Source organism: Dromaius novaehollandiae, chromosome 2 (genome assembly GCF_036370855.1).
Source record: "Dromaius novaehollandiae isolate bDroNov1 chromosome 2, bDroNov1.hap1, whole genome shotgun sequence".
Classification (NCBI taxonomy): Eukaryota; Metazoa; Chordata; class Aves; order Casuariiformes; family Dromaiidae; genus Dromaius; species Dromaius novaehollandiae.
The window spans coordinates 12,646,097-12,671,426 of NC_088099.1; the positions used below are offsets into that span (position 1 = coordinate 12,646,097).

At 44.7% G+C, this 25,330-nt stretch overlaps 1 protein-coding gene across 1 annotated transcript in view; it reads right to left on the reverse strand.

Moving 5' to 3' along the window:
• Window positions 1-2,398: 2,398 nt before the first annotated feature.
• ADARB2 (adenosine deaminase RNA specific B2 (inactive)) overlaps window positions 2,399-25,330 on the reverse strand; it is a 326,098-nt gene continuing 303,166 nt past the window's right edge. Inside the window, exons 8-10 of the mRNA XM_026103332.2 lie at window positions 17,683-17,864; window positions 9,255-9,433; window positions 2,399-5,843 (exon numbers count right to left, since the gene is read on the reverse strand). Coding sequence (XP_025959117.2) covers window positions 5,667-5,843; window positions 9,255-9,433; window positions 17,683-17,864 — 538 coding nt within the window. The 3' untranslated portion in view covers window positions 2,399-5,666. The remainder of the gene's footprint in view (window positions 5,844-9,254; window positions 9,434-17,682; window positions 17,865-25,330) is intronic.

The following is a 25,330-nucleotide window of genomic DNA, read 5'->3' on the forward strand; positions in this document are numbered from 1 at the left end:
GGATTTAATTACTAGGAAAGAGCCAGACTGAATGAAGCATTTGAGCAGAACTACTTCATTGCTGAAAAGGCAATGATTATTAATCTCCTTTCTTCAAGGCCACATTATTTATTTAGGAGGCTCTGGAGTCCTAAGAAAGTACATGTGTGTATATGTGTGCAGTGCCTACAGGTTTTTGTGAATTTACTACGTTTTGGGTCCCAATGGACTATCATTGCCCTTTAAAGAGACTCAGATTTTCTGTGACTTCACCCAGATGTCCAGCTAAACTAGTGCATCCGTGATCAATCTGAAACCAACCAAAGTAATCAGGTCTAAGGGCTACAATGTAGGCACAACAGGTAATGCATCAAAAGGCTTAGAAAGCTATTAAATCGCTATTTCATTCTTCAACACACAAGCATGGCTATCAAGATTTAACTGCAGCAGAAGGACTTATTTATTTGAAAAACAGGCACTTCTCTGAAGCCCTCTATTAGTCAACATATTAGCTTGTTCATGTTTTATGCTGTTGTTTTTCCAATATACAGTTGGAAAAGAAATTACTGTGCTTGATGATGGTGGGGTGTATGCCTGTAAAGTTTTAAATGCGGTATTGGTATTTAGCCTTTAAACTTAATGAGATTAAACACAGAATCCATCCATATAATTTACCCTAATGACTGCTTCGTAGTTGTTTTCGGCAGCCAAATTGTGTCACTGTTTCTGCCATGGATTGGCAGCAGCAGCTACTTTTGGAAGAGAAAATAGGCTGGAGCCTGCCCACTGTGAACTCAGCTGTGGCAAAACTGCCCAGGTGTGGACAGTTTTGGGGCTCCCAGGCTGCTACGATGCACCAGGTATGGGTCTTCTGGGGGTGTGGAGAGGAATATGCCTGGGGACCGTGGTCCCCCTGCTCTCATTCGCACTTTATGGCACATGCTGTGATTTGTGCCCTGTGGCTGTGCAGTCCCTGCACCTGCGCTGGCGTTGGTTCTGGCTCAGCTCTGTGCTGCTCTCTGCACACCCTGTCTGGAGCACCTCTGCTGAGGAAGCCTATGCTGCACAGGGCTTTTTCCAAGTTAGGAGTTTGCGGGTTTCAATTTTTTGAGAACAAAATGATGGTAAATTCATCAGCTGGAGCATGGATAGAAGCACAAACAAGCTTTCTACTGGTGCAACTTCTCTCATTTCTCTTTAGGAAAATGACATATCCGTTTTTTACTGGTAGAAAATAACCACTGTGTCTAAGGTTGTGGTGAGGGGATAGAGTATGGGGTTTATTTTACCTATATCCAGTTATGGCCATACAATTTATGTATGCAAATACAGCTTGAGACTTATAATTAGTAAGAATCAGTCTTTTTTTTTGCCCAGTTCAAAAATCCCTCTTGGGTGGAAGAATGGGGTCGGCTCAAAGTGATTTTTTCTATGCAGAAAACATCACCCTGCAAATGCTCTACTCTCCCCCCTCCTCCTTATCTCACCCAGATACTTAATGATGCAAATCTGAGCTAAGGAAAAACAACTGCAGCAAAATCTTAGCTTGAAAAAAAAGCTATGTACAGCCCCTGCTCCTGCCCTTCTGTCCTGGGGAATGAAGCCTGTGGGATGGTACGTGCAGGCCCAGCACCAACTTCAATATTAGCGAGTGAAGGGCTGTGGGGACCGCAGAACTGGCTGGGGTCCTTGAGAGCCATCAGGTTTGATTTCATCCTGGAACCAAATCTGTCACAAAGAGGAGGACGGGAAAATTTCTTCCTAGACAATTTTCACTGTTAATACATACAGTTAGTATATACCTTGACAGTGGGCTCTTCTGAAAGGTTTTGGAGGCGGTAACACCAGTGATCTTTATCAAGACTGGCAGGGGTAAACCACCTCAAGGTATAGGGTCATGGTTATATACTAAAGCTTGCGTGGGTGGTGTCAGACAGGCTCAGCATGACTTCAGTTGGCTCTAGCTGAATACTGATAGTTTAATGCAAGAGTGAGCCAAGGCCACCTCACAGATGCAGATGTCTTCTTCAAGGAGATGCACTGCCTTCATACCTGTTGTCTATCCCTTTAGTTTTCTTAAGCAGCTTTGTGCAGCGAGTCTCATGAAGTGTGTGTTTGTAAAGACAAATTTAACTTTTATTAAAAAGGGTCTTTGAGAGTAACTGGGAAAGACTGAGTTAGAGATGGACCCTGTTCACTCTTCCAGAGTGAGGCTGTGCCCCTGTAAGGCTGCTTCTGCACTGAAAGGCACATTCACCTCTCAGTGCAGGTGTAGAGTTCCCATGATGCAGCAAATCCAAACTGAATGAGAACAGAGAGAATTGTCTACAGAACTGCAGTGGGTGTCTGTAAAAACACATATTTGCATTTTAGAGCATGTATAAATTACTTTCTAAGCCATAGTGAAAAATGGTCAACAAACAATGAAAGAACAATTTTACTTGGTATTTTATTCACTTAACAGAAACATTCACTTATCAGATATCACTGAAGTGCAATTTACAGAACTTAGCAGCAAATTCACATATGTAAATTCAGATTTATTTTCTTTTGTTGTCTTTTTTATTTCTTTTTTTTACAAATATTACAAATGTACATCCATTAGTACAGTATTGCCATTCACTCATGCGTGTTATGTACATAATCTTCACTTAAGAATTACTATTGAGTAAGTTTTCCTTTGCTTCAGGAAATGCTGAATGTTATTTGTATGTGCTTCTGGGACATGGTCCCATCACTCTCTATCACTGCACATAATGAGAAAAAGTAGACATCTAAGGTCATATTCAACCCCAGTGCAAGCAGGTGCAACATCGGATGCCCACTGACAGCAGGGACCCAGTTAGGTCCCTGCTGCTAGATTAATTCTGGCAGTCAAATCCAGGATTGCATTTACGTATTTCTTGCAACAAAGGATAATTCAATCCCACCACGCTTTTCTTTTTGTCCTTAGAAATAACCAGCTGCTGCCTTTTGTTGTCCCATTCGCTGCAGCACTGGCTGGGGGAGTGTTAGCGTTTGTGGAGCTGGAGCCATGCCAGGCTGAAGGAGAGAGGGGAGATGGAAGAAGGAGCCTGGAGGTTTCTCACGTGCTAGATAAAGACTAGTTTAGGGAGGGAAGGCAGAAGACACGGTTTCTGCCTCCTTGCGGTGTCCCAGTCCCTCCATTCCCACAAGGTGGTCATCACCAGGGCTTACAGGCCTCGCAGATGGCCCAAGGATGGGCTGGGCAGGAGGTGCACTGCCCCGGACCATTTTCTGCTCAGGTTTTTTTCTCAGGGGCCACATTTTTCCTCAAACCCTCTGGGACACAGAGATGGCATCAGCGGGCCACGTGCCCTCCTATGCCGCTCTGGTGCCCTGCGGCACCCCTTCCTCATGCCACGTCCCCGCTGCCCCGGCCTGGTGCCCACTGTGGCCTCGCGGGGCCCTGCATGGCCCCCACCATGCACCAGGGTTTTAAGGGAAGGGGCCGTGTGAGGGTAATGGGAGGCTCCAGAAAATGGCAAAGATACTCCGACTGTTACTCAGAAGAGGTCATATGGACAAAGTGGTTATCACAGAATCCTTGCATTATTCAGACACCTCAGATTCTTGTTTTTGTTACTATTTCTACTCTAAGGATTTTTTTTAATATTTTTGGTAGTTAATATGGAATGTATTATTTTGTTGAAAAGGTTTCTGGAAGGGGAGAGCTTTGCTTTATCTAATTTAAAAATTCTAGTTTATCACAATTGTTTTTATACAAGACACTATAGATACATCTTGTAATTTATAATCTAAAAATAAAATCTCATCAAAATACTGTAGCTATTCTATTGTGGGCATCAATAAACAATGTATTTACTGTATATGGCTCTCCAAACATGATAAACCCTATACAAAGAGCATCTATCTTTATTGATAGGAACAGTTTCCCGTGTAAAGGAAATTACATGGAAAAAATATGAGCCTTGTGTTGTTTGAAAAGTAACTCAGCTTGACAGTTCTGAGAAAATACCAAGACAATTATCACAAATCAGTAGCAGCGTGTTATATACAGATTTAAAGAGAATCACAGGAATAAAAAGAAAACAGTAGTTATATACCCGCAAATCCTGTCATTTAAAAAACCAAAACCCCAAAGAAATATACAGTGTTTGAAGGTTGGTTCTGCAGTTGGACTGTGAAAGCTTCGTTCTCCCATGACTGTATTTTCTGCTCTCTGACGAAGTTCGAGATTGTTTGAAGTCATAGTTATGAAGAAGATGTCTAACCGTTAGGCATCACTCTTCTTCTAACTGAAAAACCCTACCTGCTTTTCAGAGTGCAGCTGAATATGAATAATAGTAATACTTAGCATTTATACAGAGCTAGAATCTGAAAACTCTTTTATTGAGTAAAACCTTACCCAAGACCGTGGTGCCATCTGTTGTAATCATGTCCTTGGGGCAATGTGCAGAGGTAAAACGTGCAGTAAGAGTGACAGGATCTGGCTTACGTGGCTGTGTGACCAGAGCACTCTACTCCTGACACGTTCCTTAGATGAGAAGCAGGTAAGTAGTATTATCCCCATTTGACAGATGGAGAAACTGAGGCACAAAAGAGCCGAGCATCAGATGTGCCCTCTGGTTTGGGATGTCTCAGCTGTGGCTACCCAACCCACTGAGTTTTCAGGTCTGCCGAGCATCCTCAATTTGTATCAGCTTAATCTAAAACTGTGGATCCTCATGAGCATTGAAATATTGGGCTCTGGGTCCCAGCTTCAGCCTGTCTGATTTCGGACAGCTACCGGAAACTCCAGCGTTGGGAGTATGGCCATGCCAGCCTCCTTTTCCAGCCTGGACGGAGGCGCGCACCACCGCAGGCCCTTGGGCTCGAGTCGCCCCATGAAGGGCACCTGCCTCCGCAGCCACGTCCGAGGGAGGCCTGGGCGGCCCCGTGCCTGGCTGGTGGCTAAGGGTTAGGGTTACAAATTGGGTCTGGATAATTAAGGGCTGCAGAATGCAAAACTCATGGCCGTAACTGAAGATTTGGTGGGAAGCAAGGTGTCGGAGGCGTAAGTGTAAAAACCAAGGGACTCCTGATGCCCAGCGTTGTGCTCAGATCCAAAAGTGGAAAATGGAGTTTGGAAATGGTGCAAATCTTTGAGGCCCAGATTCTCCCTCACAGATTTAGGCAAAAAAGAGGATGATTTTTGCATAGAGGATAGACATCTTTTTGTGGATGATTATGGATGCTCTGTGACCTGCTGTCATGCCATGTGCCTGGGGTACTGCAATGTTTGCTTACTATTTTCCATTATTCAGTGATGATTCTTGCACTGACTGTGTGAGGGAAAACAAACTCTGTTTGTTTTTAAACAGACAGGTGGCCTGCCAGCATCTGAAATCGAGATGCTGCTTGTATAAACCGCAATACCAATTGCAATAAGCAGCGAAAAGCAGAATCTTTGCTGGGGGTGGTGTTATAATTTGGGCAGGTATGTTCTTGGAAGGATCATGAAAAAGCAGTTTCCTAAAGTCGAGTTCAGTGCATTAATCAGACACATTTATATTTATGTATTTCCAGTACAGAATTAAAAGAAAATATTCCCATGGAAGTTGCTATTACATGTTGAACTGCTTCGGATCCCTCGGCTCACATGTGCTGCCTCGCCTTCTCACCAGCTGATTTGATCCGGTCATGTAGCAAAGGTGTCAAGTGATTTATACAGTTAGTAGAAACTGATCTTGCTCTGGGGGTTTCTTCACCCAGGTGCCCAGACCTGCTTTCTGAAATGCTTTAAACAGCTGCTGCTTGACAGACTGGTACGTCTGAGCCACCAGCTTTGCCTCGCTGTACACTGATGGCATGTCTCCATGGCTTGGTATTCGTGTGCTCAGCTGCAGAACAAAAATCAGGGAAGGGGAAAAAATAAAATAATAATAAAAAATCAACCAACAAGCCAAAAGAAACAGGAGGCTTCAGTAGCTGTATAATCTTCCTGTCTACATTTCATAAGCAACAAACAAACCATCACTGTGCTTTGTGTGTTTGCTTGTGGTTTAACAACAAAAAACCCCAGCAAAGCAATGAATGCCTGTGACATTGTTTCAGTTTTGCACATTGTGGAAGGAATGCAAAGAGGAAGGAGGGAAACAGCCGTGCCTCGAAGCGGGCATAAGCGGTAGCAAGGGTCAATGGCAAGTCACGGTGTGCTTTACAAAGGCAAAAATCCGCTTTTCAGTTAAGGTGGATTTTAGGGAAAAAAAAGGGAAAAAATCCTTTCTGGGAATCTTAAATGAATGTGTTTAAGTTAGTCTGGGAAGCAGGGCAGCTCAGCATTTCAGATCGTCAGAGTAAATACTAAGAGACAAAAGGAAGAGGGTCTCCTCCCCTCTTCCCTCCCAAATCTGTTATCATTGGAAATGCTGCGAAACCTGCACTGGATCAGGCAGAGCTCAAGCATGGGGATCCGTGCGGGCCGGGAGCCGCGGCGCCGGGAGGGAACAGGGTTGGTGCAATAGAGCAGAGCGCTCGGAAGGGAAACCTGAAACGCCTGCCAGGAGCTGTCTTGGGAGGCAAAGACGCATGTCTGCAGCCCAGTAATCACCCGGAGCACACAGGCACAAGGAAGCACCTTTTGTTTTGCAGAAGGACTAAATAAGTGACCTTCTCTGACCCGCCAAAGTCTTAACACAGTCAAACCAGCAGCGAGTCTTTGACATTATGTGAGAGAAATCAAAGTCTGACAAATGGCTTGTAGCAAGCAGACAGGTGAAAGTCCAACACTTACAAGCCAGGGAAATAGCACCCTATAGGAAACCACCACCCTCAAAACACAGCCTTTGTGAGTAAACAACGCTGTTTTCCTCTTCTCTAGAAAGGAAAGACACTGAAACACAGGTTATGGCGAAGCAGCTAATGTGCAACCTGAAACGAGCTGGTCTGCTTTGCGTGGAGCTGTCTGGGCACACACCACGGATCTCGGATCTGCTCTCCTCAGGGATGCGTTAGCCGTAGCCAGAAAAGGCAGGGAGACGTTGCCAGCCGAGGTGTAAGCGGGTCACCAGCTAACATGTCCAGTGGCTGCTCCCCTCCAGCTGCTCGCACGCTCCCCAGGGACAGAGATCCCCTTCCCAAAACATCTGGCAATCCATGCTGCAATCTCTCCCAGTGGCATTACCGAACACTTCATCTTGTCAAAGGCAAAGTGCCCTGCTCGGCAGCGCGCTTACCGCATCCTTCACTGCCTTAGCTCCCATCCCCAGCGTGAGCTGGGTGCAATTTGGTTCTCCTTGCCCTAGTCCCCGTACTTCTCTGTGGGGTCTGCCCTGGTGCCTGGTTTGGCCCAGTATTTGTTCCCATGAGGATCCCTCTGGTCTGCGTCCTAGCAGGAGTGCTTCTCACCCCCCCTTCCAGTGCCAGCTGCCATACAGCAGTGATTGGGACCTACACCACCAAACTGTGATGGACACCAAGGCATGAAGCTCAGGCTGGTCACTTCTGCTCCTGTTAGGGACCCCATTAGGCTGAATTGTGCCCCTGACAGGGATGGATGAACCCTCCTTCTCTTAGGTCTCTGGCAGAGCAGAACCACCCCTTGGGGCTCTCTCTGGCCTTGCGTTGCCGCGGTTCCTCAGACCGACTTGTCCTAAAAGCAGTTGCCTCATCCTCACACCTTCCCCTCCCCATCTGTCCTTTGCCTTCCCGAATGACTTTGCCAGTGGAAGTGGCTGCAGACTTTCCTGGCATCGCTCTACCTTGTTCTTTTTCACTCATTTCCCCAAAGGAATAAGGATTTTGGTACTAAATAAAAACTTTGCTTGTTGTCCTCCTTTTCTCCCATCCTACCTACACTGGGGGACAATTCTTGACAAGCCTCATTATAGCAAAATAATATTATGGCAGTGAAAGTAGGCAGGCTGGAGAGGCACTTCACATGTTCCCTGCTGCTTCTTGTGGAAGTGGTGGAGTCTGGCTTGCCACTTCACTATCTGCATCCTTCTCTCCCCTAGCACTTCCTCAAAGTGTCAGACAGGAGGGAAAATGGTAACTTCAGAATTGGGAATAAGGAGAGGAAAATGCCTGAGACCATTTGCCAGCTGCTAGATTGCCAAATCCCATTCATTTACATTGCAGCACTGAGTCAAAATTTTTAGAAATACCCTTTTCCTGTCTTCTGTTTTCAGAGCCTGCATGCAGGAAAGAGCCACTCTTATTGCGTTAGACCCATTTCTGTTTCACACCCCCATCTCCTTGGCTCCATGCTTGTTAGTCAGAGGAAGGTTTCCCAAGCTTTCACCTACCCCCCAGCAGGAGACGGCTGCCTACTGCTTCCCACTCCCTCTCGCTCTCCTTTCTTGTCCGTACCCTTTTACTTTCATCTCCTTATTCCACCCCAAGTTTCTTCCTACATTTCCTACACCCCTAGTCTCCACCTTGTAGTTTTTGGCCATCCATCTGTCCTGCCACTGTCTGCTATCTGTGGGAAGAATAATGTTAAGAGGGAGGGTATATTGACTTTGGTGCCATTTCAAATAAGGGGAGTTGATAGCCATTTTCCCTAGAGACAGCTGGGCTGGCTGTCAAGGGTTGTTGACCGTTTTAATTAAGTACAGCCTGTAGTTTTAATGCCATTAAATTGTGCCGCTGCTGAATGTCATGAAATGTGAGAGCACTCAGCGCCTGGCAACTTACCTTGGGAGCAGCGGCTCTGTCATTATATGGATTTATCAGTATTACATGAGACAGCTGGGACAGCGGGGAAGAGGAGAGGAAGGGGCAATCCACAGCATCCCCTTTAGTCCGTTAACTCCGGAGCAGTTTTAAGTTAAGAGTCTAAACCTCTGTATAGGCAAAGAAGTGAGGTAGGTGCCTCAAAGGCAATGATGAATTTGTCCCTCAGACCCTGAAGATCTGACAATTTGGATACTTGTCTCAGAAACTAACAGATAGCTGGGATGAGACGTGAAAAAATCCCCCATTGTGGTTATATGAATATTTACACTCTCTTGGCATTTCATCGACAGTCTGAAAATGGCCCCAATTGCCAAGAATAGCCAGAATGCCCATTTCCCCTTCAAACCTGCATGAATTTCTGCTGTTAGATTTCTCTGTGCTCTCTGCTACGGAGCTGACCTCCCGCGGGTACGTGGTGCCCGATGACCTCCACCTGCTCCTGGTCTTCACCGGGGGAACGCAGGAAACCTCTGGACTTTGCTCTTTCATCAGGAAATTGTCAAAAAAGGCTCGGTCCCTGGGTAAGGATTAGCCCACCCTGGGACTGGAGACTGTCATTGTGCCAGGCCTACCTTCCCGTAAAGCTTTGCCCATCGAGCGAAAAGCATGCGCTTGCAGAGCCGCGAGGGGCTCCCGCAGTTCCGCTTTCCCATCGTGGCGTTGATCACCTCCAGGTCGGCGGTCCCTGCGATCCAGTTCACGCTGAAGCCGGGTGATTTTCCGGGCTGCCGAGCCTCGGCGTGACTGACCCCTGTCAGGAGAGAAGGCGACCCGTAATTTCCAGCCCTCTAAACTTTCAGAGGCAGCGAAAGCGCGGCAGGTCTCCGTGCACGTGAAACACCTCCGGGTGAACGCACCATCACTGTGCGCTGCAGATATCGATGTCACCGTCGGTTAAATGTTACCGCTTTGAGCACCTTTCAGTGACATAATTTAGCTATTTCATATAGATCTTTTTCCACTTGGCGGGCGAACCTTTCGTTAGCCTAAAGAAACCCATTAAATTGTATTGCATGGTATTGACAGCGGTGTTACAGTTGCTGAGTGAAATCTTTCGGAAAGGCTTTATTGTAGTAACTTATCTTTAAAAGGACCTAAGCAGCATACTGCTTTTGCCATTAGTCCCTCAAGGTGAGCTCTCTCTGGCCCTGTGTATTTGTCTGGTATTAACTGCTGGGGCCTCCACTGCAATGGGAACTGGATCTTGGGTGGTGCAAATGGTGGATAAGAAATTACAAAACATGCATCACCACAGACAGATGTTGAGATCTAAGTTGATAAAGAACTTGCACATATCACAGGCCTAAACAGAAAACTCCTGCTCCCCACCTTGTGTCTGCCTGCCAGATTCCTGCCCTAAACAGATACATCAACCTCTTAGAGAGCTAGTTAGTGTCGTGAAGGTGATGTTTCAGAGATGGTTAGGATGGAGTGGGATGCATCTTACTTAATTTTAGATAGCTACAGTGATGACAGCGTCATTCACCTGGGGTTCCCTTCATGTCATTCACTTGGCCAGTTTTAGATGTCTGAATCTTGCCCTGGAGTCCACTGCCTACATGGTCCAGATCTCCCTTGACTCTGAAAGGAGGTCAGGCCTGCAAGGTCAGATGTAAATGTGTACCTGAGTGAGATGCATGACCAGCTAAATTCCTGTTCCTTCTTAACTACAAGTATTTAGCAGAGTTCCACCTTTCTGTGATTCCCCTTTCTTTCCTTCCTCTTGCATCTGGAACCAGGGGAAGATGAGTCTTGGCAACAAAATAGGAGGAATAAAGCAAGCGGCTGGTTTGTTTTCCAGCACAGGATGAATGCCAGAGTGGGCATCAGTGCTTTTGGGAGCTGAGAACCAACATTTGGACCTTCCCAGCCTGGAAAAGATGGGGTAACCTGAAGCAGTCTGAATATTTCAGAAAATGTGGGCATTTGATAACGTGTCTGGAGCCAGCTGTTGATTCCCTCTCTACTAATTTGCTCTGCATGCCACTACCCCACAAACCTGGACAAAAAGGGCCATCCTGGTGAGCTGGCAGCTCGGGACTGCCCTAGTGGGCAGGCGCTGCCTGGCAGAGCTGGCCATTGCAGAGCGGAGGCCAGGATTGACTCTCTGTTTCCAAACGGCAGCGCAGGCTGACTATTACCCCGTCCTGCCGTGAGTCCCTGGCTAGAGCTGAGCTCAGGATAACATCTCATTGTTCTCACAGCTTGATGGCGAACTGCTTTTATTGTTCCTTGGCAGACTGCAACAGAGAAGGATCCTTTGCATTTCCACTGAAGGGTTTCAAAGAGCTTTTGCAGAGGAGAAGTACTGATTCGGAGTGTTTAGAGAGGATGAGATTAAAGAAGGGCGATTAAAGCCAGTCCTTTCCCACCTGTGTTCAGGGATCTCATTTTCAGAACAGATACACACCATGAGCTTTGGCTGTTTTCAGTGCAAACTGAAGGAGGTCGGCACTGATGGAAAACACGGCATCCGTGGCCACTTTTGGACATGCCAAACACAGTGAGCTGCTCAGCGAGCTGGGCAAGATCATGGCAAAGGTGAAGGGCTGTGCGGCACCTCACCTTCAGGAGAAGACAGCGCCGTGGGGATGTGCTGGAGCACGGGAATTAATGTGGGAGAAGGATGCTGTTTCTGCTCCAGACACCTCCCGGCATGGTCCGCTCTGCACTGAGAGGCAGCCATGAGAAACACGGGGAAATGGGACTGAGCACCCACAGAGAGAGAAAAGGGGCCATTACAGACAAAAAAATAATGTGATGATGCAACCACTTTGTAGTTTTGACAAAGCTTGCACCAGAGAAATGGTCTTGGTCACCACAAGTGAACTCGCCACATCGTGTAGAGGAGTATTACGGTTAAGTCATAACCTCACCTGGGATTTGTAAACACATTCATATCATATTAACACCTCTTTCAGTTCTTTTTTTCTGAGATAACAGATCAGTCTGCATCTAAAACTCCAGCTCACCTAGGCAACAGAATAGAAACTGAAAACTTGAAAATCAGATAGCTCTCTGGTGCTATTCAAATACCTCTACATCGAACAAGATGCAAACAGATCAGAATCTGCTGTTTGACACTATGCACCAATCTCTGTCAAGATAGCACCCAAAAGCTTAAAAGGCTGAGTGCCAAAAAATACAGCAAACACTCAGATAATTCCTGCCTTGCAAAGGTGCCACAGGTCATTAAATCAATAAAAATGCTGCAGATACACTGACCGGGGAAAAGAAGAAATGGGAATTGAACTGACCGGACTGTTGCACATGTAGATGACCATTAACCATTCCAGGGAAAGGCCCTGCAGAGCACCCGGGTGATCCTCGTGGCAGTGAGCAGCTCGCGTTCATGTGCAAGCCGTGCAGGGCCTGGGCGAAGGGGTGGCTGGGGCAGGACAAGGGCATGTCCACGTGGCACATGGGCCGTCCATGCCTGCCGTCAGGGCAGCCGCACTTGCATCATGCTCTCCCCTGGGACGATCGTCTGCACTGGCTGAGGGACAGAAGTTCTGCAGGGTTATTTAATTAATAAATGATAGTCTGCTGCTACCAGTGATTCAGTCTGGGAACCAGGAGAGAGTGTCCTCTCCCTTCCCATGGCATGCAGGAGATGCAGGAGAAGGGGGAAAAACCAGAGATTTGGTTTGGGAACCAGAAAAACCTCTCTGCTGGCTTTTTCCAGAGAGAAGCCCTCTCTCTGGTATCACGCTAGCATCTGGTATCAAGCTGGTATCACAGTAGCATCGAGAGAGGGGCAAGAGAGAGAAACTGCACCCATTCACCAGCCCCGCAGCCCTTCCTAGGGGGATGATGAGCCCCTTCCCCGGTCCCGCGGGCCAGCCCGCTGCCTGAGGTGGACGCTTACGGGGGACATCTGCAAGACCCGTCAGCTTGCCCCAGTGTCTGTGCAGGTTAGGCTTTCGCGCTTCCTTTTCTCAGCTATCTTATATAAATATACATATTTACATAAGTAGAAGGCATTTTCACATCATTTTCTGAATGCAAGGGCAGAAGCTTAAAAGAACACAATGAGACTTGCGACAATCAAATGGGAAGGCAAGCCTGGATATATTCTCTGATTATTATGGTTTTTCATTCTTTTTAAGCATTTTTTAAATATTTTTCCCCTGAAGGATAATTGTCCTGACTTTATTTTAAAGGTAACTCCCAAATAATCCAGATCATTTTCTCTCCTTTATGTAAAATATCCTGCTTGAAAATAACACAATAAAGAAAAAAAACAGTAAGAGACTGTAGGAACTGAAAGGAAAAAAAGAGTCTTTGTACAAATGATATAAATTTGAGTATTCTGACATATAAACCAAAACCTGTCCCCATTCTCTTCCTTCTCCTAGCAAAACCTCATGCCTCCTTAGGATACCCTTCAGAATAGTCTTGGTCTTAAGAGAAAAGGAAATAAAAATGACACAGGGCTTTTCTGTCTTCTAAAAAGACCACCCACGAGTAATCCCAGTGAAAGAATGAATTTCCATCTGTCTGGGACAGGTGTGAGTGGAAGATCTCACTGTCCATTTTTCTGTGGGGCAAAGGAGTCATCTCAGGATCTCTCATCCCACACTGTGACTCTCCGTTGAAACGTTAGCACTGCATTGACGAGGTAACAAAAATAATTGGCATCCTTGTATGGGAAGGACACTTGCAATTTAAAATCCCTTGCTGGCTTGATCCCTGGGAGGAATCTGGAAGGTGGGATTGCCTGGTCGCGGTTGTTGTGGTTTGGGCTTTAACAAATTCTGTGTGGCTTTTGCTGGGTGCCCTTTTCGTCAGTCACCGAACATGTTGTCGTCAGAGTTTTCCAGGTAAGAGAAAAGCAGTGCAAACCTCAGCAACGTAAGTTTTAGTCGGGGCTGCAGCATTGGCTCCCTCAGGTGTGTGTGGGAGGGACGATTACAAATAATGGCTTGGGAGATGAAAACAACGCAGACGGAGGGAGGCAGATTCCTCCCACTGCTTCTCCTCATTCGAAGAAAACCCACAGACAGAACGGAAAGCAAAGGGGAAGTTTTGCAAACAAACATCTCAGAGAAGGAAGAAGCCAGCTATGAAGCAAGCAGATATTTAAAGCAACATCAGGGCCCCTTTGATGAATTTCTAATTTCTTTGAAATCTCTGACAATGACTCATGGACATAGATATGTGCTTGGGGCCAGATATGAGCCACTAGGCTCCTGTGCAGTGCCAAACCAGCATAGCAGCATCTGCACTGTGGTTATGTCCCTTATTAAATCTCTTACTGTGTTTTCAGTCTTTGAGCAGTTCAGGTGGGTCTCCCCGTACCCTGTGGAGACACAACGAAAGTGGCTGTGGTTTTGGCCTTATGTATGCTGGTGAAGTAGGTAGTCAGATGATGCTAGGGCGGGTAGAAACCACACAGGATGCTGTCATGTGCCCCAGTGGGAGACCCAGAGGCCTCTGGTGGGCAGTGGCACATTGCCACAGTAACAGCCAGGTTTGGGAAATGGGGAGATTTTCCTGGCCGGCTGTAGATCCCTTCCTCCTTCCCATGATGAGCGTGTGGGATGAAGAGGAGGAGGGTGAGTTGTGTCAGGGACAGGGTGCAGCATGGGAAGCAGAGGAGGAGGAGTCCGGCGTGCTGAGTTTCCCAGATACTTGCACTACACAGTCTTTTCTCTTTGGCTGGCTGCACTGAAGAGTTAAAAATGGAGATAAGCTGTTCAAAAAAGGATAAGCCTTTTGGCCTACTCACCTTGTAAAACATACATGCACCATATGTGCTAAAACACACAGAACCTGAGAATTTCCCCGGTGGCTAAACTATCACTCCTTCTTCCTTAGCCAAACTAATTTTGTCACAAGGACAAATAAAAAAAGTAAAGAAAAAGAACATGAAATAGATAAAACCCAGCACTCTCATGACTCAGGAACCTAAAGGACTCTGTGAAAGGCAATGGTGTACTCCACTGAGGCATCCTTACCTCTCATTTCTGTATCCCTGACATCCTATTGTCTCAGCAACTCCTCTTGAAGAACAACTATCAGAGTCTGAGAATAAAATAAGAGTCTGATCCTGTGCAGAGCTGAAGATCCTTAACACTCACAATCCTCATGATGCACTGAAGGCTTTCAACACTTTATGGGACTTGCTGGAATGCAGCCAGATGGCTGGGGCCTGGTTGCGGGGTTAAGGAAGCAGGAGTTGGCGGCATGGGGAAGAAAGGTCCAAAGACCTGGGGCAGGGAGAGGCTAGGATGGAGAAGTGGTAGCCGTAAGAGTAGCCTGAAAGGTATCTGGAACCCCCTGAGCTGCTTCCTGCAGGACTGGTGGGACCACGCTGTACTTGTAATACCATGACTGTGTAGTGCACCTAGTGAAACATGGTTTCCCCTGCCTATGCTCATGCCGGGGGCTGCTAGGGCTGCAGCACTGTGGGGAGCAGCCTCAGCAGACAGCAATGCTGCCCCACGGTCTGCCAAGAAGGCAGAGCCTCCAGCATAAGCAAACAGCCCTTCTCTTTTGAGAGCCTGTCTGCTCTACATGATTGCTAGCAACTAGTGAAGGGGCAGGGGCTCTGAGTAAGGGCACTGAAGGTGGGTTGCGTGCATGGGGCTAGGCTGCAAGGGGCTAGTTCTCCTGGCTCAGCATGTTCGCATGCTTGCTGAGCCGGGAGGTACCGCATGGAGAGAGCTCAGGGTGGGCAGGTTTGGTCTGGTGGGTGGAAAGCAGAAGGCTTTTCAATCTAAGCAGGAAAAAATGTGGTTGCTCTGTGAAACAGGCTGCGAGGGAGCTGTTGGACTCCAGGGTACACTTCTGCCTACGACTGCCCTGACGACAGCACGTTGCCTATGCAGTGTGGTGGGTGCACCATGAATGATGTTAACATGTCAACACTGCTGCTTATGCACTGCCCGCCGCCAGCGCGTGCACAGGGGCCCACATGGGATGGACTTGCTGGGCATTACTGCCCAGAGACACACACAGAAACGCTGGAGATTTCTGGTATTCCCGGTCCTGGCAGCCTACTTGAAGCTACTGAGCTGCAGGTCCAGAAATCCTGAGCACACATAGAAAATCTTCATGTTTCATGTAGGACAACACTTTTTGGCAGAAAAAGAGGATGTGCTTGAGAAAATCTGGGCGTATGGCAGATGTCTTTGAAGGGAATGGCTTGAGTGGGAAGAAGTGAGTGGAGGGGAAATGGACTGCCTTATGGAGCGAGGCTGGGAAGACAGAAACATAAGAGCTTGCTGAGTGTAAGAGGAGCACAGTGCCAAAGGAGAAACTCTCCACCATCTTCCTGCCTCTTATTACAAAAGTCAAGTTTTTTTGTTTTGGAGAAGGCGGCAGTAAGAGAAGAAAAATCTCGTTTTTCTTCATACTTGCCCATCAGTCTTAATTCTTTACTAGCAGAAAGCTTCTGTGTCATCACCTGAGAGTGGTGAGTCAAGCTTTTCATGCTGGAATAATGTCTGGTAAGGGCTGAATAGAAAGAGAGAAAAGCAAAAAAAGGGCAAGATATTGCTGGGACAAAGTGATGGAGTAAGTGAAGGACATTTACTACCGTGGTTATTGGACATTGTTTTGTGTTATCCTTTTAGGGCCTTTACCTTTCCTTTGGAAGTCTTCTGAAATGATCTGATCACTCTCTAGGACACAGTAATTATTTAGTGGATTAAATAAACCTTATTCACTTTGGCAATTTTTTAATGTGTTAAGTACATTAATTTGCACTTGTTTCACATATCCACAGTAGCCATTTGCGATTCTTTGGGTAGAAAAAAGGCCATTTTCTTTCTACAAATGGAGAATGGGCAAAGAAGATTGTGGTACAGTGTCAGACGGTCTCAGGTTGATTTGGCTAAGTGTTGCACTCTTCTGAAGAATATTAAGTTTACTGAAAATTTCCTTCCTGTTTTTTACTAATCTTTTGCTCAGCCTCACACTTTTTTTCTGCTTTGAGCAGTTTAGTATAGCACTAGTTTTCCATGTTGGCTGTTATTCACTTATACACATCTTTTTGTGCTCATTGCATATAAAAGAGGAACTGAATTTAAATTCATCCCTTTCTTTACTCTACAAATTCTTACTTTTCAGAAAATAAAAAGGCACGGGCTAATGATTAACTTGTGTTTTGGGAACCAGCAGAGATTGGTTCAGTTGCTGTCCCTGGCGTATGTCTTACCAGTTGACCACTGGCAGCCTTTATAACGACTTGAGGCCTTAATTTTCCAGCGGTAGTATAGGTGTATGGCCCATTTCTCTAATAGACATCTCTGGGTGCCTAAAACTCCTCATTTAATACTTTGTCTCCATTCAGGAAACTGCCAGCATATGCATATTCATTTTAGATTTCAACCAACTTCAAGGGATGCTGGCTACATGCTTAAAATTAAGCATGTTCATCAATGCTTTACAAGAACAGACTTTTACACTGCTGAAATGCTTCACTAATTGATGGCCTTCAGCAAGTGTCTTTTCTTTGCAGCTGAGGAGTTCAAAGATATCAAACTCCACCATCCCTCCTGCAGTGATGGCAACCTCTAGAAGGGCAGTTGTTGCTAGGTGTTAACCTCTTAAGCTGCCCCAGCTGTTGGCTGAGTGAGCATGGGGCAAAGCCCTCAGTGCGAACTGAGAAGAAACGAGGTGCTGGAGACAGGCAGACACTTGAACCTTGACACTCCAGTAACGCACAAGAGAGGAGCTGCGCCCCAGTTAGGTGCTATGGCTGCTGCTCTCAAGTCAAGAGTCCTTCCCATTTCTTCCCACTAATATTACCTCGAACTTCACTGGCAACAAAGGAATTCCCCTGTTTGGGGGCTGACGTTGGTTGCAACCTGTTGTGGAGGATGTTGCAGATTTTTATTACTAAAGGGGAATGAAAGCTAGAAACGTGCAGTTTAGAGGTAGATACTGAACTTGATGTAAACAAGTATGAAGAATCTAACTTTCCTGTTGGTGACCGGTGCAATTAGTGATGGGAAAGGGGATCGTTTGTCTTGCAGGCAGGTGTGTACTTACCACTGAGAAGCAGCTGATTACGCCGATATGAAGCTGGCAGCTGACCAATGTCTTCTATCCTATGGCTCATTACCCTGGAAAGGTGACCAGTGTGACAGAGGCTTCCCACAATGACGCTGTGCAAGTACGTGGGCTCAATGAAGTAGCTGAGGAGAGCACCTTGAAGCCCCAGGATGTTCCATCTGGAAAAGAAATTCAGGAGCGATAAAACACGTGGGTGCAGGAAAGGCCACAAGAGAGGCTGTGCCCGTCCTGGCATCAGCGGCTTGCAGGAGGATTCACTTCATCGGTCCCCACCGAGCCTCCCTCCAGCTTTAGATTTGTTTGGGCCATTCCAGCAAAAGGCTGCATTAGCACCGCAGTGCATGAAGCCCTGTGCTGTCAGATTATTTTATTATACACCTGTAGGCCTGATGGTTTTAGATTATTGTGACACCACTGGCTTAAGGGATTTATTCCTCTCTTGTGCTGTTGCAGACGGAAGCCTCCTGTTGAGAGCTATTCTCTATAAAAGCATTTTGATTTGATGAAAGTTCATTTAGCACAAGTCTTTAGCAGAATTTTTAATTTTTTTCTGACACCTGCAGTGTGAGGGCTTTTGTTATTCTACCTTTATTTACTTTTTGTCATACAAGTTTATCTAAATTTAAAAATTTCCTGTCCTCTAGTCATAGAGGCAAAACGCTGTGTGACTTAGGTGACCAATAACACTGCCACAAAATTGTGAATCATTGCAGAAACCTCACAGGCTGACACTGCCTTGCAAAAACTACCATGCAAATATGAGGATGCTCATAAGAATCAAATCCTGTTCCTGAAGAGAGAGAGAGAATTAAAAAAGAGCTACACTTTTAGGCAATTTGTTTGTAACAGATAATTTGACCCACTCAAAAGTGTTCAGACTGATGAATGTGTCTCCCCTTGTTGCTGTCTCAAAGGTTCAACAGAGTGATGGTGAAAACCTTGGGGCCTTCAGCCCATTAATGATTGTGAGCTGCTTGCTACTGCTGTTGGATTAGTTGCCAGAACTGTTCCACATTTTAATATCCTATGAATTTTTACATAAAGCTAGGCACAAATATGACTGAACACTAGTTCTAAGTTATCTTCTCTAGCAAACCTATCTAGCTCAGCCCATCTAACAAGAAGTTGTTCCCCGCCAAACAAATGCTCACATGCTCTCTTATACTTGCATAATATTTTTATGTAAGTCGAACACTGTCAATCTGTTTGAATAGTTTTGAGTTCAGGAGCTCAAACTGAAAACTCTTTGGAAAAATATAATTTTGCAGAGCATCTTTTGGCTCATTAAAAAATAAAACACTGGCAACATTTGGATCTCTGTAGCTGACTGAAGAAAAGGGTAAAAGGTGCCTGCTATTTAAGGCACCATCCAATGGCTGCCATGCTAAATAATGTGTTTAGAGCACAGTCTCCACTAGCAGCAAGCATTATGTAGCTAATTTCTTACATCATTGTTCTTTTCATTAATTAACATTTCTCAACCGTTAGCGCAATTATTGCAGTGCCTCCGTGCTGTATGTCTCTTTTCATGATTAATAAGGAGTCATTATATTTCCCTTTCCTGAAGCAGTCAATTAACACGGAATACTTTCCATTAATTACTGAATGTTTAAAACCAGCATGCTGTACCTGGAGAGCAATCTGCTCTAGGAACCTGTGACACCAATTGCTTTAAAAAGTTCTCTTTAAATTTTATTCCAAAAACACAAGCAATTTAGCTGGCTATATTAATTTGCCTCCGAAGCAGGGCTGTGAATGAGAAACATCTTTTAATCTCATGCAAGAAAAGGCAGCCATCTGGTTGCTGAGGATTTCAGAGTCAGACTCTCCCTGTCTCCCTCTGTAAATGCAGGTCATTAAAGTAATGTGTTCATCTACATAAAACTCAAATGGAATATAAAAGGTAATATTTATATACAAACAATTTAGTCCCACAATTTAAACAGTCATTGGTTTTATGAAACATTTACTTTAGTCAATCAGATTTGCATAACTTCATTTGGGGGAAAAAAAGTGTGGTCATTTCTGCAAATAATATCACTTTTAAAGGAAAGAACTAGCTGCCTCTTTGCATAAATATCTTATCAGGATGCAAAATTAATAATCCAAGCTTAAGAAATAGAGATGAGTTCAGCAAACAGCACTATGCTTCAGACGAGCTTCTAAGCTGAGTAAAAAAATTAGACTGTGATATCTTTGTCCAGATGGAAACTTGTAAGATCTCAGTGTTGTTTTCAGCATTTGACATTTCCTTTAAAAAAAACCAAACTTGTATATTTGATTGAAAGAGAATAAAAAATCAGATAAACAAAAAAACAACATATGTTCAACAGTACTGAAATTTTAGCAATATGTGCACATAAGAAATCATCTGAGCTTTATTTACAAAAATAGGGGATTGTGTTCAGATCATAAATTATGGAGCAATAATGATTATTTTATTTAAATTCTTTGCAAGAAACCTGCTTCTCCTTTGACGATATTTCTCTGCCTAATTCTGAACTTGTTCTTCCTAGCGTAGAAAGGGATTCAGATGTCAAGGGAGTTAGATTATTGGAAATCATAGACGGGGGAAATTCCCACCGTCTTAGTCTGCTTCTGCTCTGTGGCTAAAGAGACCTGCTGTGGAGGGGTGCCACTTCATTATTTTGCATAAACAATAGATTTAATTGACAACAATTTGGGGGAAGGTCTTTTATCCTGTCTACTTTTCATCCCTTGACATGCACACATGGATAATGCACTTGGCTGTAACCACCAGCTCAGCCCTTTCATAATTAAGCACTTATGGGATTATTTATAGGTGGACGATAGGAATTGATATCTCTCGCGGCAGCAGCAAAACTATCAGTAAGGGTGTTCATTTCTGAAAGAGCTATTTCTCTGTCGCCTAATTTAGGTGAACGGAAGTAGCTGTGTTCCCATCTGTAAAAAAGTGCTCGCTTCAAATGTAGCTTTTCAAAATACAATTATTATTCACAGCAAATGCAGTGTTACATTTTGGGCCCTCAATATATCAAAGTGACTTTTCTCACTATGAAGAAATATGCTGGATCATTCTGGATTTTTCCTAATTGTGCAAGATTTTAAGGGCTGTTTTCAAGGGCAAGCATCTCTCTAATAACTTATATGCCGTGCACTTCTTAATAACCATTCCAATAAAGAGAAAATCAACCCACTGCTCCCTTAGTCACAGATCTTTTCGAAAAAATCCAAATCATCTTCGGCCAGCAGGATCAATAAAACCAAATGTCTCCCCTCCTTCCGTAAATACAGGAGCTTTTGGTGCTTTAAATGGAAGGAAAGAATACCCTTCATTTTGTTCAAATAGCAGATATTACTGCTCTGTTTACAAAGACAAAATCCCACATCCGGTTTTCAATATAGATAATCCTTAGATAAATATATTTTTGCCTGTTTGTCAATCACCGAAATGCCAGCGAGGAACTGGAAGGTGTCCTGGAGCAGGCAGCCTTTCTTTAATTAGAGGACGTGTTTTGCGCTGGGGGCTCCTGAGCACCCCTCGCAGCCGGGCACCCCGGGAGAGGCGTTGGGGGAGGAAGAAACACACGGCAGCCTCCTCGCTGGCCTGCCGCGACCGCCAGCTCACCGCGCGAGCCGAATTCCCCCTGAATCCAACCAAAATGCAGACAATAAAAATATTGCCGGCACGCGGCACAGCCCTAGCGACGCTGATGTGACTGGCAGTGCCGCGTCTGCCAGTCCATTCGTGTGTTATCTCCAGGGACTGAGAGCATGTGGTGTTATTCAAAGCAAATGTTCATAGGCTCCTGCCACCAAAACCCTTCAAAACTGAGGTGTGGAGAAATTTGCACTGATGCTTTCCAAACATTTTGAGGAATGGTGTCCACGCTGCATTGAAGCTCGGTGGGACTGGAGAGTCTCTCACAGACCTTTGGAAACCTCATCCGCTAAAAAATACTGCTAATGAATTTCAAAGCTTATTTGGTTACGGCTTTTTATAAAAGATGCACTTTTTATCGTTATTAACAGCTTTACATCTTACTGCTTAGCGTGTCGTTAACCTGCTGTACCCCCGACTCCATTACCAGTAATTCCTTCTGTGCTTCACACATTATAAATCATTATTCATGGTGGTCTGTGCTCAGCAGAGCACCTGCGGTGTTCCTATTTATATGACTATTTAGCTATTATTGGTTTGGAAACTGGAACTGGTGCATTAGTTTCTGATCTGTATTTTAGCAGTAGGTGGTTTATATGTTTTCTGGAATATACCTTGTGGTGAAGGATTGAAATTGAAATCTCAGTCACACAGAAAGGGGTTAAGAGAGGGAATTACAAATCATGTGCACAAATCATTCCTAATTGAAGATCTGGCTGTGTTAATTGATTTTCATTTACATTAATACACAGCCTTCGAAGTAGCTTTTCTTAAGATTTACCTTGTCAGGCTCAGTCTCCTTTTAACAATGGCGCTGGTTGACAGGCTAACGCTAAAATAGATCTAAGAAAGCCAATTTCTAACACTGACTTTTAGTCTTTCATTTTTATATGCTACATTTAAATACAGCTTAATGTGCCCAAGTGATCTTGTAAAGTGCTATTTCAGATTCCTATGGCTAAATCCTGAAACAGTGCTTTAGGACCACGTTGCCTTGCAATATTCTGAACGTACTCGCAATACAGATTCATTCCTGTTTTCCAGCTTATGGGCCCAAGCCCCACAAACCATAGCCATCGGACAAGAATAGACTGGCAGTGCTGTAATGTGCAGCTTGGAGGTCCTTTCTTCCCATTTCTGCCATTGTACAGGTGAGGTATAATTTAGATGTTCTAAGTCTTATTTAGCCTCTGGGCTTAATGGCACTGTTTTTGTGGAGTACAGGGAAGTGGATGACCGTTAACCTGGTGGCAAAAAAGAAACCCAAAAAACAAAAAAACAGTCTTTTAAAGGTGACCTTTTGAGAAGCGGTAGGAAGAAAACAATTTTAAGGCCAGAGTGAACAAAATATACATTGAATTCTAGCTTGCATCTGCTGTACAAAGACAGTGTCTGTGAGGGCTGTTCCCCGCCAGATCCTGGGTAAGTGCATTCCCCAAGCCTGCACCCTGCGAGGGGAGCTGCAGATGCCCGCGTCTGAAGGAGGACAGGGCAATACACCTCATGCATTTAGAAGTATGCCTGCACACTTTAGTTTGTGTAGATGCAAGTTTGTTGCACAGCAAGCTGGCATCTCTCCCAAATAAATATATCAAGTGGCTATCCAGAGAGCACAAACGTGCTCTGCCATAGCTTAAGCTCTCCAATCCCCTTGTTTAGGTGTATCAAGGAAGAGGTTCTTGGGGAAGAGCAGTATGTTGCAGAACTTGGTCTCCAATGAGACACCCAAATAAGCACTATTTTCTTAAAATCAACCTTAGCACAGAATACTTGGGTTGAGATACCCAAAATAATTTGCAGGTAGAGGCAGTGGAGGTGCTGCAGCCATGCATGACCTGGGAATGCTGGTTTGCGCTATGAGTGCCGTATTGTGGAACCCCCAGTGGCCTCCACCATGTGCTCCCAGCACTACTTCACTTATCTGCCAAACCATGAGCAGTGGCATTCTTTAAACTTTTATGTGCAGCTATTCGGGTGGAAACACTCTGCTATTATGGATTGGCTGATGCTGGGAGGACCAGTTTCTCCAATTTCTCTGCATGGAAGAAGAAGGGAGCCAGGTCTTGGCGATGAGATGCATAAACTCAAGGAGCCTGGAGCATGAACAAGAGCCTTCGTGCAGAAAAGGAGGAGAGGCGGTACCTGTTGTTAAACTGGGGCACGATGGGACTAAGGGGTGAGCTGTGTCAGAGGAAGCAGAGACGGTGCTTCCATGAGTCAGAGGACAAAATGTATGGAAGAGAAGAAGGTTTATGGACTGTTGGTGGACTCTGATCTTGGGCAAAAACTCTGCCCAGAGCAGCGAGGAATCTAAGTAAGGGAAATGTAATGTTCTTTAATATTTTGCCCAGTCTCTTGTATTTCTTTTGCTATGGGAATAAGAAAAAGAAGCATTTGGAAATTCTTATTTTATACATGTATGCATTTATTTATCTGTGTGAGGCCCACCAGTGCCTGCAGGAGTTAGAGGGTGCTGTGTGAGTGTGTGCTGCCTCACAACCCTTGCTGGGCTGAACATGTCCCAGGATCTGAGACTGCAAATTTAGTGCTGAACTTTCTTAATGTCTGGTCATTGCATTTAGATCCTCAAAGAGGAATTGAACTCTAGAGATATCCTCGTCTTTAACTAAACTTTTGTGTTTGTGTGTGCGCAAGTGTGTGTATACATGGGCCAGTTTGCTTTCAAAAATTTGTTTGCTCCTGGACCGCAACTGTGGAAACTTCTACCAAAAGCAACATTAACCTTGCCCTGATCTTTTAATAAGCAAATCGATGAGCTGTTCCTGTTTGTTGTCACAAAAAGCCTGAATTCTCTTAGGACCGTTATGCTGACCAAGGATGTCTCTGTTGAGATCAAGGCCTTAATATAGGTTCAGGTTAGCATCCAGAAAATGTTAAATGACACAATTTTCCCTAAACTGTTGATCATTTTCAAAATTATTTTGCTCAGGCTATTGCTGCTTTTTGCCCAAATGCATACAATGTTAAGACATTACAGAGGAAAACAAAAGTCAGTCTTAGGTGTTAATGTAATCAATGAATTTCATCTCTAAAACATGTGGTTTAATCCTAAAATCTAAAGCTCTAAAAGACTGAACTCACTTCAGCTACACAGTGATATGCGCAGAAGCTGTGAGTGTGAAAGCTAACACTCTTTTAGGGTAGGTTATTTGGGGATTCACAGAGCCCAAATTTTAAATTTGCACATATAAATGCATAGATTTTTAAAGCCAGAAGGAACCACCAAGATCTAGTCTGACCTCCTTTATAATAAAATTGCAGAATTTCACCTGCCTGAGCCAAATAATATGAGTATTCATGCCAGAAGTGTTTGCTCTAATTCAGTAATGGAATAGGTATGAGACCGGGCTGTTTATCCTGCAATCTCCACGAAGTAACAGAGCCCAAATAATGCATACCAAGAATCAAATTCTCATAGAGAACTTGTGGTGATAGTAATAAAAATTGCTAAATGCATTCGAATAACAAATAAATCTGATTAAACCACTCTCTGCTAGTGGCTATCCTGTGAGCAGGAAAGAACATAAATCGTTAGATGTATGATTTATAGAAAGTTATTCGCTCTTCTGAGTAACTCTTTCTGTTCTTGGACCTTTGATATTCTGATAGTAACATCCTTTGCAAATAATGCAAAATGATGTATATTTTAGCAGCTACTGGTTAGGTTCTCAAGAGAAAACATTCTCTAATAGCCCTGTGTGCCTGAGGGGCTTTTACAAGCAATAAAATCCAAAGCATACAAGTGAGATTTTTGTCAAATCTAAGTTATGCAAACATGAATTCAACTTTGGATTTTTTTTTTCATTGCAAGACAAGTCCAGACAATGTGAAAACAGGTTCTTGTGTCCTCCACACACGCGAAGGGTGAACTGTCTGTGTGTTAGAGCACTTCTTTGGAGCTCTGAAGTACAGTGCAAGAGCCACCGACTGAACTCTCTACTGGGGGAAGGGAGCGGGAAC